At 39.8% G+C, this 13,294-nt stretch overlaps 1 protein-coding gene across 3 annotated transcripts in view; it reads right to left on the reverse strand.

Moving 5' to 3' along the window:
- Positions 1-13,294, reverse strand: part of Ofd1 (OFD1 centriole and centriolar satellite protein) — a 49,098-nt gene that overhangs the window by 24,152 nt on the left and 11,652 nt on the right. For all 3 annotated transcript variants that reach the window (XM_029473384.1, XM_021153615.2, XM_029473383.1), the window contains 7 exons: positions 12,498-12,605; positions 9,770-9,906; positions 9,424-9,597; positions 7,606-7,712; positions 3,960-4,079; positions 2,283-2,356; positions 800-891 (listed from right to left, as the gene is read on the reverse strand). In XM_029473384.1, coding sequence (XP_029329244.1) covers positions 800-891; positions 2,283-2,356; positions 3,960-4,079; positions 7,606-7,712; positions 9,424-9,597; positions 9,770-9,906; positions 12,498-12,605 — 812 coding nt within the window. The remainder of the gene's footprint in view (positions 1-799; positions 892-2,282; positions 2,357-3,959; positions 4,080-7,605; positions 7,713-9,423; positions 9,598-9,769; positions 9,907-12,497; positions 12,606-13,294) is intronic.

Genomic DNA, 13,294 nt, shown 5'->3' on the forward strand with positions numbered 1-13,294 from the left:
TTGGAGTCAATTCCAAAATGCCACCAATACAACTGCATGATGTAACAAGACATTTAAAAAACATAAACAGATAAGAGGTGAATACAGTCTCTACTGCTGTGAGGTGCTCTCATTTTCTTAGTGTAAAGTGTCCCAAGGATGCAAAGGTAAACTTCACCTACAGAATCCACTCCATTTTGTTTTAGATGGGGTCTCACTTATCCCTTGCTGGTAAGATAGAAGATAATATCTACTGGTCACTTGTTATGGGTACATCACCCAACTCCCCCAACGATCATGCTTTGTTAGTAATATCTCTAAGATTACAGTCACAGAACTTGCCTAAAGGCACATAAGCAGTTAAGAAGGGAGAAATAATTTAAGCAGCAGGATTCTTCGATCCAAACTCTTTTTCTATTTGCTTAAAATTAGAACCCACTCTACTAACTTCAGCTATCACCTTCTTAGTCATAAAATAATCAGTCCAAGCAGATGAAGAAGATGGCATAAGGAGGTAGAGCCATAGTTCAATGTCAAGAGCACTGACTGTTCTTCCAAAGAACCAGAGTTTGATTCCCAGAATGGAGATTCCCTCGTGGCAGCTAAGAACCCTGGGTAACTCCAGTTCCAAGGGGATCTCCTGACCTCCACAGACACTGTACACATGTGGTTGCCAGACATACATGCAGACAAAACTCCCATACACATAAAATAAAAATAAATAAATCTTAAAACACCTCTATATTCTCTATAAATAAGAAAGCATTAACCCTAACATGGCAGTCATTAAGGAAAGTTAAGAGATAGGTTTAACAATTACCTCAACTTCTTTCATATGCTTAACAGATTTACTGAGTTCTTCCTTTTTTGAATTAATAACTGTGAGCTCCTCTTGCAAATGAATAGTTTTTTCTAGAGAATAAAGAAGAACCAATTAAATAATGATTTCCTACTGAACATAAAAGACATTTAATAATTTATGGCCACTCTGTGAGACCTAATCACCACTGTCTCATGGTTTAAAGCAACAAGTTTATCAGCCAAAATCGTAGTGGGCAAATAAGAAATAAGTTTCATTACCCATGAGTGATGCCAAATTCCAACTGCCATATATGCGGTAAAATTCCTACTACATGCTAACCAGTTACTCTCTCTGAGCAGGGCATGGGACCTGAATGTTAAGAGTGCCTACTTTCCTTAAAAGCAAAGATCTGTTTTCCTTCTGTAGTTTTTCCTTCCTGTACCAAAACTCTATGCAGATATATATCAAAGGAAAATTTACTAAATCTAAATACACCAGAGCACTGAACTATAAGATGCATCTGCTTCTATAAGACAGGAGCAAAAGGAGCCACACAGTTGGTATCTAGTCAATAAAATAAGCAGCTCTAGTTTACTTCAAAAATGTTTGAAATTTCCAAAGATCATGTTCTTTTCACAATTTCCTACAAATATACTAAAAAGTAAAATATGTGAAAATTAGAAACGTAGTCAATTTTCATAGACTCAGATCAACATAAACTTGAAACTTAGGAAGTATAAAGATATGTAAGAAAAAATGGACAATGAAACCTGGTCACAGGACAGAGAAAGTAAAATTTTCTATAATGGAGGTGGAGAGATGGCTCAGCAGTTAAGAGCACTGGTTGTTCTTTCAGAGGACCTGGGATCAATTCCCAGCACCCACATGGTGGCTCACAATCTGTAACTCCAGCTCCAGGGGATCCAATATGCTTTACTGACCTCCACGGACACTGCATGCACATGGTGCAGACATATATGCAGGCAAAACACTCACACACATAAAATCAAAATAAATAAATCTTTAAAAAATAAATGAAGAGCCAGTGAGATGGACTAGTAGGTAAAAACACCTGCTACTATGTCTGACAACCCAATTTCAATGCTAGGGACCCAACTGTAGAATGACAAAAACCAAGTCCCATTAAGTTCTGTCACCTCTACATGCACACTACTTAACACATACAACCACCCCCTAACAAATAAATATGCAAATAAATGTTTCATAATAAGTGGAAGCCAAATTTAAGAACATATATACAAGAGATGCCAGGGAGTGGTGGCACACACCTTTAATCCCAGCACATAGGAAGCAGAGGCAAATGGATCTCTGAATTAAGAGACTAACCTGTTCTACAGAATGAGTTTCAGGACAACCAGGATACAGAAACCCTATCTTGAGAAACCAAAACAAGAAACAAACAAAAAGAATATACCACAGATGTAACTTAGGAGGCTAGTAGCCTATATCAGAAGTGCAATGAGCCATCCATCCACATCACCTTTATTCTTCCTTTCCTCTTCCAGAAGTTTATTTGTCCTAGTGATGTAGTCATCCTTTAGCTCCAGTTGGTACCTGAGAATCAGAATGACTAAAATGAGATCCTTGCCATCTACCTGGAGAGACCACTAATCCTGAGGAGCTTATCTGTGGCCCAGCATACCCACTACCAACATGGCTTAGGAGAAACTTCAAAGTCTCAGTTCTAAGGCCAGGGAACAGAACTTTAAACATCAAAGGTCCAATAAACCCTCCATCCTATAAATATAGTCCCAAACTCAATTACACAAAATGAAGGATGTTATCATGGGGTTCCTGGAAACAACTACTTTTCCACTGGCCTCAATTTATACAGAGAGTATAAAAGGAAACAAAGAAAAGCTTACCTAGCATGCAACAGATTCTGTGTCCCCAGAGATGGCAAGGCATTCAGTCATTTGTAATCTGCCTGTGCAATCTCCCCAATTCCAACCAAGTCAAGAACTTTTGTTCTTAGGGTTTATATACAATTGAGAGCCTACTGGTATTAGATCCATATCAGCAATAGCAAAGGGGATGTTACCATGGAGTTTTACTTATTTTCTTCAGTTATCACTAGTCAGAGATGGACAAAAAGAAAGGCAAACCCTCCTGTAATAAATATCCCTCACCCCTACCATTGCTGAAACCAAAGACAAATATTAAAGGTTATTAGATAGGACAAGTACACCTGCCACTGAGAAAAATTACCATCCAATTATCCTTGCTCTGGGGTTCTAGTCACTGGCCCATAAAATTCAGACTAGAGTACCTGGATATGGTGGCACACATTTGCTATCACTGATCTTGGGAGCACAGAGCAAAAGAATCAAGAATTTTGGGTCAACCTGGGCTATGTTACATAGCAAGAAGCAGAAGAGAAGGGGGGTAGGCCAAATTAACTGTAGCTGTCATTTTTCATTTCCCTGCATCACCTTTTGCTTCATATAGTTTACTTTAGCTCCCTTCTTTTGATTCTGGCTTTACAGAGTCTTGAGAGAACAAAGCTTGAGTTCTCAATCAAATTCTACCTTAAACAACTTATAATTGTTATTGACATTCATCTCAGTGGCAGCATGAGAACGATGACTAATCAGAATTCCAATTTTACAGCTGATCAGCTACACAAACTAAGCAAGACATATGGTGCCCTAAAGTTACTTATATGCCCCAGTACAGAGGAACACCAGGGCCAAGAAGTGGGAGTGGGTGGGTTGGGGAGCAGGGCGGGGGGAGGATATAGGGGACTTTCTGGATAGCATTTGAAATGTAAATGAAGAAAATACCTAATAAAAAATTGGAAAAAGAAAAAAAAGAGACTCAAAAATAAAATCAAATGTATATAACATCCAAGGGTTAAAAACAATGGAATAATTATACAATCTAATACACACTTACATATGTAAGGTTAAAGTAACTCACGAGTCCTCACAGTCCGAGGAGTTATGAATAAGAGTATCTGATGTAATTCTCTACACTGTAAGCTTTAGAAACCATCTTAAGTATTTATCAAAAAGCTATGATTTGTCAAAGAAAATAGTTTTGCTCAAACACTGAATTTTGTCATGTAAATATTAGTCTTCTTACTTCATCAATTTTGGCTACATTTTCAGCAACTTAATTGAAACATATTAGTCTTTTGAAAACGCCCGACAATTACTTTAGCAGTTCAGTTTTGAGTTTGTGATCATAGGTCTCTTCAATATTCTTCAGATTCTGTTCCCGTCTCTCAAGTGCCTCAGCCTCACTTTTAATTTTTTCTTCTTGGAGCTTCTGGGTCCTGAAATTAACCCAAAAAAAATTGTAGGAAAGCAGACTGCAATTTCTGTGACTGTCCTAACTAGGAAGTAAAGGAGAAAGTCTCCCTGTATTTTACAAACTGACCTCGTTACTGTATGTCAGCCTGAAGAGGGAGCAGAACAGGGAGGGGTAGCTGGCGTAAAGAAGTGGGAAGGAGCCAATGCCATAGTCCTTTCTTACAGGAGAGAGCTAACATTTCAAAACTGCCTAGGAGGGCAGTTTTGGCAGTTGGTGCCAAGACTGAGTTTGATACCCAGGACCCACATCCACATGATAGAAGGAAAAGAACTGACTCTTACAAGTTGTCCTCTAACCTCCATGCTGTGACATGCATGAACCCAGTCACACACCAATACGTTTTAATTAGTTTTATTTTTTTAATTTTTAAAAAAGATTTATTTTATGAGCATACTGTAGCTGTCTTCAGACAGCACCACAAGAGGGCATCGGATCCCATTACAAATGGTTGTGAGCCACCACATTGAACCCAGAACCTCTAGACAAGCAGCCAGTGCTCTTAACGGCTGAGCCATCTCTCCAGCCCCTAGTTTTAAAATTAAACACACACACACACACACACACACACACACACACACACACAACAAACTAGTGACATCGTGAGCCCATGCTTATAATTCTAACACTAGACAGGCAGAAGGATCATTGCAAGTCCAAGGGTAGCCTGGTGTACATAGTGAGTTTGAGGTCAGCCAGGGTTAAAAACAAAATGAAAACATATGTCAAAAACAAAACAAAAACAAAACAAAACAAAACAGCAGCAACAAAAACCAAAAAATAAAGAACCAAAAAAACAAAAAACGTAAAGCATAACAAAAACCTGGCTATAGATGGTAAGTGGCCACAATCAATTTAGAAGTAAAGACTAATGCTACAAAAGCACAAACAAGTTAGCTTACACACATAACTGTTTGTTCTATAATATTCTTTACAACTGCTGGATTTAATTCACTAGTTCACAGATACTAAAGGCTTAAGACCTGCTTTCAACATTTAATAATCTATTGATTAAATATGAAAAGAGGGGGTGACAGAAGGGAGTTAAGAAAGAAGGAATAGAGGCAGAGAGGGAGAGCGGGAGGGAGGGAGGGAGGGAGGGAGGAGGAGAAGTCCTATTCTTCTGTATATTGAGCCTACAAGGCCTTCCTAGTGAGACATTTAAGTGGGTAGTACTAGCAGTTCTCTACCTCCCAGGTACTGCAGAGAACAAGCCACTCTGAGAACCAATACCTAAAGCTCACTGCTTCAAGAACTAAGCAAAAGCTCGAGGTGCCAGCACCAGCACCCTCTGCTGACTAACCTGGAAAGGCATGGAGCTGGGAAAACACACTTAATTTACATGAATGCTTAGAAGGAGGGGAGAGCAGTGGATAAAAAAAAAAGTTAAATAGAGCGCATACCATGTGTGATCTTTTGTCGTTGGGTTACCTCACTCAGGATAATATTTTCTAGTTCCATCCATTTGCCTAAAAATTTCATTAATTCATTGTTTTTAATAGCTGAGTAGTACTCTACTGTGTAAATGTACCACTGGACTGAGCACAGGGTCCCCAATGAAGGAGCTAGAGAAAGGACGCAAGGAGCTGAAGGAGTTTGCAGCTTCACAGGAGGAACAACAATATGAACTAACCAGTACCCCCAGAGCTCCCTGGGACTAAACCACCAACCAAAGAATACACATAGTGGGACTCGTGACTCTAGCTGCATATGTAGCAGAGAATGGCCTAGTCGGTTATCAATGGGAGGAGAGGCCCTTGGTCCTATGAAGGCTCTATGCCACAGTATAGAGGAATGCCTGGGCCAGGAAGTGGGAGTGGGTGGGTTGGTGAGCAGTGGGAGGAGGGAAGGGATAGGGGGTTTTCAGAGGGGAAACCAGGAAAGGGGACAACATTTGAAATGTAAATAAAGTAAATATCTAATAAAAAAATTAAAAAGTTAAGTAGAAAAGAAATCAAATGAACTGTGCATACAGAAGTGAGAAAACACCAATAAAGAATTTCTTTAGGGCTGGAGAGATGGCTCAGTGGTTAAGAGCACTGACTATTCTTCCAAAGGTCCTGAGTTCAAATCTCAGCAAACACATGGTGGCTCACAACCATCCGTAATGAGATCTGATGCCCTACGCGCTCTTCTAGTGCATCTGAAGACAGCTACAGTGTACTTAGATATAATAATAAATAAATCTTTTAAAAAGTAAAAAAAAAAAAAAATCCGGGTGTGGTGGTGCACGCCTTTAGTCCCAGCACTTGGGAGGCAGAGGGAGGCAGATTTCTGAGTTCAAGGCCAGCCTGGTCTACGGAGTGAGTTCCAGGACAGCCAGAGCTACACAGAGAAACCCTGTCTTGGGGGAAAAAAAAAAGAATGCCTTTAATGTAGCAAGAGTTCTAAAGAACATATGAATGCTAATAGCAAATTCTAATTGGAAAAAAAGGTTATATACACTACAGATTCTGAGTTTGCTAGCAGTCCCAGGTAAGAACTGAAGGATGAAGCATCCTGAGCACTTAGAGAACATTAAGTAGCACCTCTGCCCCCATCATGAGAAATGGTTCCATACCAGATGAGCCAACTTAGAACAGAGTTCCTTACTGGAGTACAAAGTAGGTAAATGGAGTAGGCCAGGGTGCCTGGAGTTCAGCTACATATATGAGACTATCAGGTCTGATAACTAAGATGCAGCAAAGCACACATCAGGAGAATAGCCAAGTTGTCCAGCCTCAGGGCAGTCTGACAGAAATATTTCCATAGTTTCCAACTAATTATCTAATACTTGACAAGAAAAACCCCAAGTTATACCTTCTAATTCAGTTCATATCACCTTCAGAGCCAGGAACTCTCCCTGGAAGTTTTGTTTTGTTTTTAGACAGGGTATTAACACCATGAGAAATAGCTCCATCCATGACAAGTCAAGTTGGACTATTCTATTTTGGGTTTTTTTTTTTTCAGTATAGTAGCAGGTCTGAACAGCTGATTCAATTATCTAGGCAGGCCTAGAACTTACCATGAAGCTTAAGCTGGTCTCAAACTCTTGGAAATCATCCTGTCTCCCCCTCCCAGAGTGCTGGGACTACAGACATGCACTACCACCCTAGGCTTTTATTTGCCTGGGGAGATAACTCACTAAATAAAGTGTTTGCTGTAAAAGCATGAGGACCTGCATTCAGATCCCCAGTACCATAGAAAAGCCAGGCATGGGGTGGGAGATGACAGAGACACTTGGCTGCCCAAAGCTTGCTGTCCAGATAGTCTAGTCAATCACTGAGCCAACCAATGTAAGACAGACCCCCCCCAAAAAATATGGAGATGAATGATAAAGGAAATCACCTCACGTTGACCTCTGACCTTAGAGACACACATGGGTAAGTGCACCTGCATGTAACCTTGCAGACCACACACACACAATCTCTTAGAAAAGGCTAGAAAACTTAGACATAAATAATACTTAGTATAACTTTTTCATATCCAAAAAGAACACATTTATTACTTACAATTGAAAAGTTTCGATTCGCTCCTTCAGCTCTGCTTCTCTACCTCTAAGCAAAGCTATATCATTTAGTAGAAGCTGTCTTTGAGCATAAATTTCTTTTGATTCCATCTGCATAGGAAAGCATTTACTTTTAGCAAGCAAGCAAAGTTAAATAAAACCCTGGAACTCAAGACATTGCTTCCTTATTCTAGAACACAATGAAAGCTACAGATACTTAGAGGAACACTTTCTCCATGAAGATATTTCAATGAAGATTGTTTTGGCACAAAAATATACTTCCTGTCCACACAAAAAAATGAGTCCCTCAATGAATGGTAAACTACATTGCCATTGTTAGGAATAGAGATCCTAGCTAGCTCTTTAGCATCCCTCATATTCTCCTTGGTGATTGATGGTGATGCCTAAATGTTTGTTTACAGATCATTCTGACTCCAGTTACAGGCTCAGGTGAACTCCCAGTGAATGAGCCACCCCATCAGTGAACAAACACTACCAGGAGTAGATAAGTTCCTCATCTTTACAGAGCTCACAATTTGGTTGAGGGAGAGAGAAACAATCACGAAAAGATGAAATGATTTCATGACTGAAGTATACAAAGACCACATATAGGAATAGCACATGTATGAGTCGCTCAGTGAGCTGGGTAAGAAGCCACTTGAGGTGACATCAAGCTAGGTCTTTGAAGAACAGTACAGCCTTATCAGGGACAGATGTGGACAAGCATCCAAAGGCATGGTATAGCCAAAGATGATGATAATCTTTAATACTTTCAGGTAATATTAACTAAATGGGGATCTAGGCAGCCACCTGTTGTGTCCGGCCAGCAGATCACAGCCTAGGTGACTACAGTCACCTACATTAAAAATAAAGTTGTTAGTCTAAACATAACCCAGTATCTTAAATATCTATGCCTGTTTTCATAGATGAAAATAGTTCCTTTCTCAGATACACTAGATACATAGTACAAGAGTCCTATATCATGCTGGATAACAGCTCTTACTGAAAAGCACCATCAAGGATGAACTCTAAGGGGAAGGACTCCTATTTCGAACATTTTCTAACAGCTGCTCTGGATGAACACTGAAAACAGTGGTGCAAGTCCTGTTTGACTGAAGACATTCTCTTAGCAAACAAAGGGGCAACTCTGAACACAGCCGCTCAGACCCTACTCCTACTTCTGACACTACCATGTATCCCTCCATTGCCTTCAGGATGGGGGCCACTCATGTTCTACCTGCTTCTCTTTGCTTTCTTCATCCACTAGCAGAGCACCAAGGTCTTTAATTGTGGAGGCTGCCTTTCTCAGGTCAAACTAAGTTCAGCAAAACACCATTCCTCAATCACTTCTACTTTCTCACCCCCACAGAAAGGGGTGAGCAGGTACTCATAAATGCTCAGTCCTCTCCAGAGCCAGAACAGAAAGCTCTTGTCACAAGAGCACATGGTTTGCTCTGCCCCTTCCTGGCTACTGCGTCAGCTGGGTGTTACAATGGTAACATCCTTTCTGCTTTAAAGAGCTACCCCCACCCCCATCCATAGAAACTATTTACCTCTAAGCCTCTCCGTAAAGCCCTCTCCAATTTGCCTGACAAGTTTTAAGCCTGTTTGCTGAGTGTCTCTTAATCAGTGAGGACATTCACCCCAGTGCTTTCTTTTTGACCACTGCTGAGCAAAGTCTCCATGAGCTTGTCTGTATTCCTGATAGCAGCCCTACCTGCCCCTAAAGAGCCTTGTTCCATCCACTGTCCTTTCTAGATCTTCCACAAAGCTACTAACATCAGCAGGACACAACACCCAGTAACTTATGCCCACATATTACCTCTCGGTGTTTTTTAATTCTTTCCAGAGAATTCTTCTCCTGAGAAATGAGGGCTTCATTTTTTGCTTGACAAGTTCTTTCAAATTCATTCTGGAACTCAGCCAATTCCTTCTCATACTTTCTTCTCTCTTCCATCTTAACTTTTGTTATTTCAGCTTCTCTAAAATACTTCAGCTATGAATTGAGCACAAAGACTAAAAATAGTTCCTTAAAAACAGTATAAATTCACTCTTCATTCAGTTCCTTTCTTAATAAAAGGCTGTAGCTGGCCCCCACATAGCAAGGTTAAGCTAGTAGAAGATAAGTAGGCCTGGCTCTCATCAAGAGCAGCAGGACTACAGCTTACCTTATGACACATTTCTACCTGAAGCTGGTGTTGTACTTCTTTCTTATACTCGTTTAACTTTGTCTCTAAAGATTCTAGCTTGGAACGGTGAGGAAAACCATCTGCAAATTGAGCGTCAATAAGCTGAAACTTCTCGGCTATTAAAAAAATAACACAGCCAATTAGGAAATATAAAATCAACTCAGTAAGCTATGCAAGAGGCCCAAAGCAGACTACGCTAAAAGAAAGGTGTAGAGATGTCTGCTACCTACTTTGAAATATATTGAAAACCTGAGATAAGTGAACAGATAAGTGATGAACAAGTATAATGCAAATTCCACAGTAGCATCTATGTAGTCACTGTTAACATTGTTTCAACTGTTCTGCATGTTTGAAAATGATAATAAATTGGAGGGGAAAATACAAAGTAATCCCCTTCTCAGTTTTAAGTGCAGAAAGCTTGAACTGGACTTGAATTAAGCTTGACACACATTCAAAACAAGAACTTTAAAAGTATAAAAACTACGTACTCTAATTCTTGCCTTCTACAGATAAAGAACAAATGGCCACAGAGTCTGAGTGACTTCCAGAGGGTTAAGCAACTACAGCACAACCAGGCTCAAGTTGAGGCCTGCTAACTTTCTCATACCAGATCTCTTTTCCCAAGGCCCTTAGCCCTTAAACCAAACAGAGAGCCAAACCAACTGTGAAGCAGAGAAGAAACTTCAACATGGAGTACAGCTGCATGCACGCACACACACACACACACACACACACACACACACACACATCACCAAAGGGCACACACGGAAAGAAATGGATAGCAGGAGTAGATTAAAATCTTGAGAGTTTGTGGCAGGCACAATTGTGGCCATGTTTTTCCAGCCACTTCCCTTATTTTTCCAATGAGCCGCCGTAACCACACAGTCTGACACAATCCTTTCTAGCCACATGGTGTCACTGAGGATGTGAAATGAGATCAATCTGAGTATAGTTGTGTTCTGAGTGAAAATAACACACTACATCTCCATGAATTGCCATAAAATGGATGTGAAATATCTCACTAATATTTTTATACTATCTGCTTGCTGAAATATCTTGAATGCTTTAAGTTAAATAATTAAAATGAATTTCACCTGTTTCTTTTCATTCTTTAAAATGTAGCCACTAGGGCTGGACAGTGGTGGCGCACACCTTTAATCCTAGCACTTGGGAGGCAGAGGCAGGTAAATTTCTGAGTTCAAGGCCAACCTCGTCTACAGAGTGAGTTCCAGGACAGCCAGGGCTACACAGAGAAATCCTACCTCAAAAAACAAAAATGTAGCCACTAGGAAATTTAAATTTTTCTATGTGCTTTGTATTACTGGAAAGCTCTCATTTGCAATGAACACTTATTTTTCTAATGGAATTAAAATTATACTTAAGGGCCTAGTTGGAGAATATAGCTTTGTAAATGATGGATTCCTTATCTTCCTCTAAGTTAAAGGCACTACTAAAGATGAGCCAAAAAGTTGATTAAGCACATCAGTATAGATAACTGCTTTCCATCTCTTTTGATATAAAACCAAAAGATAGTGTCTGCTTTGCTTTCTGTTGCTGTGACAAGCACCATGACCACAAGCAACTAGGGAAGAAAAGGGTTTATATTTTCAGCTTATACTCCAGGTCACAGTCCATCATTACTGAGGGAAGTCAGGAAGAAACTCCAGCAGAAACACAGAGGAATGCTTACTGCCTTGATCCTTGGCTCCTACTAAATTTTATATATAGAACAGGACTCCCACCTAGGAATGATGCTGCCCACAGTGGACCAGGCCCTCCCACATTGTACAAAACAATTCCCCACAGACATAACCATAGCACAATCTGATGGAGGCATCTGTTCAATTGAGGGTCTTCTAAGGCAAGTCCAGCTTGTGTCAAGTTGACAATAAAAAGTAGCCACCACAGGTAGGAAGATACTATAGAAAGGTAGAATGTAAAATCTCTAGGCCTTGGACTCTACTCAAATGGGGGTTTCCAAGTTGTTCTCCCTGCTGAGGACCTCAATTTCCACTATATAGTGAAATGATGGGACAATGACTTCTCTAATTCTTTGCAAACAGTTTATAACATACAGTGGTGGTTTGAATAAAAATACTCCAGCCCCTACCATGGGTTCCTAGATTTGAATGCTTAGTAACCAGAGAATAGCACTATTTGAAAGGATTAGGAGGTATGGCCTTGCTGGAAGAAGTATGTCACTGAGGATGGGCTTTATGGTTTCAAACACCCAAGCCAGGCCCAGGAGCTCTCTCTTCCTACTGCCTGCAGATCTTACTGTAGAATTCTCAACTACTTCTCCAGCACAATGTCTGCCTGTTTGTTCCCATGCTCCTCACCATGACAATGGACTAAACCTCTGAAACAGTAAGCAAGCCCCATGTAAAATACATTTCTTCACAGCAACACAACACTGACAAAAACATATACTAATTTAATGACTAAAAATATAGTCAGAGAAGTCATGAGTTTCCTAGTTAAGAGAAGTTAACCTCCACAAGTAAGGAAGTGAGGTGGCATGCATTTGTAAATACCAGCATTCAGAGGAGGTAGAGGCAAGACAATCAACAGTTTGAGGCCAGTTCCATCTACACAGTGAATTCAAATCCAGGCAGGGCTAAATAGTGAGACCCTGTTTGTAAAATAATCAGGCAAACACAAAAATAGTAACAAGCTAGCGAGCAGAATTGAAGAAGGCTCTAATTACCTAGGGACACTTGGCTGGGAAATGTGGTGCTTGTCTGAGTTTCTGCATCACAGCTCTCTTTAGCTTGATAATATTCTGCCAACTCCTTTAAGAAACTCATAAGAAAACCTAAAAGTGTAACATACATAGTTTTGTTTAAGAACATCATTCAGCTATATTTTTATTGTTGTTTATGAGTCTTGATTTATAGTGTCATCATTTGATTACCAAGGAAAGGTCTTTCCAAGCATGATATAAACCTGAAAAGAAATAGAGATCACTATAACCACAAAAAATACATAAATTTACATATGGCATAAAATAAACTCAAAAGACAAATGATATATCAGGAAAGACGGAGAAGTCTCATTGTAATGTCAAAGAACTCTTACAAATCAGTAAAACAAAAAAGTAGGAAAAGACATGGACAAAGTTCACAGGAAGAAAATTTAAATAGAAAAAAAAAATGAACACCTTTTAAATGTTAAACAAATACACAAAACCCATAAATAAGTGCAAATTAAAAACAGAGAGACCCCATTTTGCACATAACACTATTAAGATTAAATCAATGATAATGTCAAGTGCTGAGGGAATAGAGGAGAGCAATTTGTTAGTGTGCTCATATTTTCAGCTTACACTGATATCCTACCTTTAAGTAAGGGCACAAAGTATGCATGATGCACACTTAATTGTTTCTTATAGCAAAAAGCAAGCAACAACTGATCTCCTTCAATAAGGATTTAAATATGTGCCAGGCGTGGTGGCGCACACCTTTAGTCCCAGCACTTGGGAGGCAGAGGCAGGCGGATTTCTGA

The sequence above is a fragment of the Mus caroli genome, chromosome X (genome assembly GCF_900094665.2).
Source record: "Mus caroli chromosome X, CAROLI_EIJ_v1.1, whole genome shotgun sequence".
In the NCBI taxonomy this organism is placed as follows: Eukaryota; Metazoa; Chordata; class Mammalia; order Rodentia; family Muridae; genus Mus; species Mus caroli.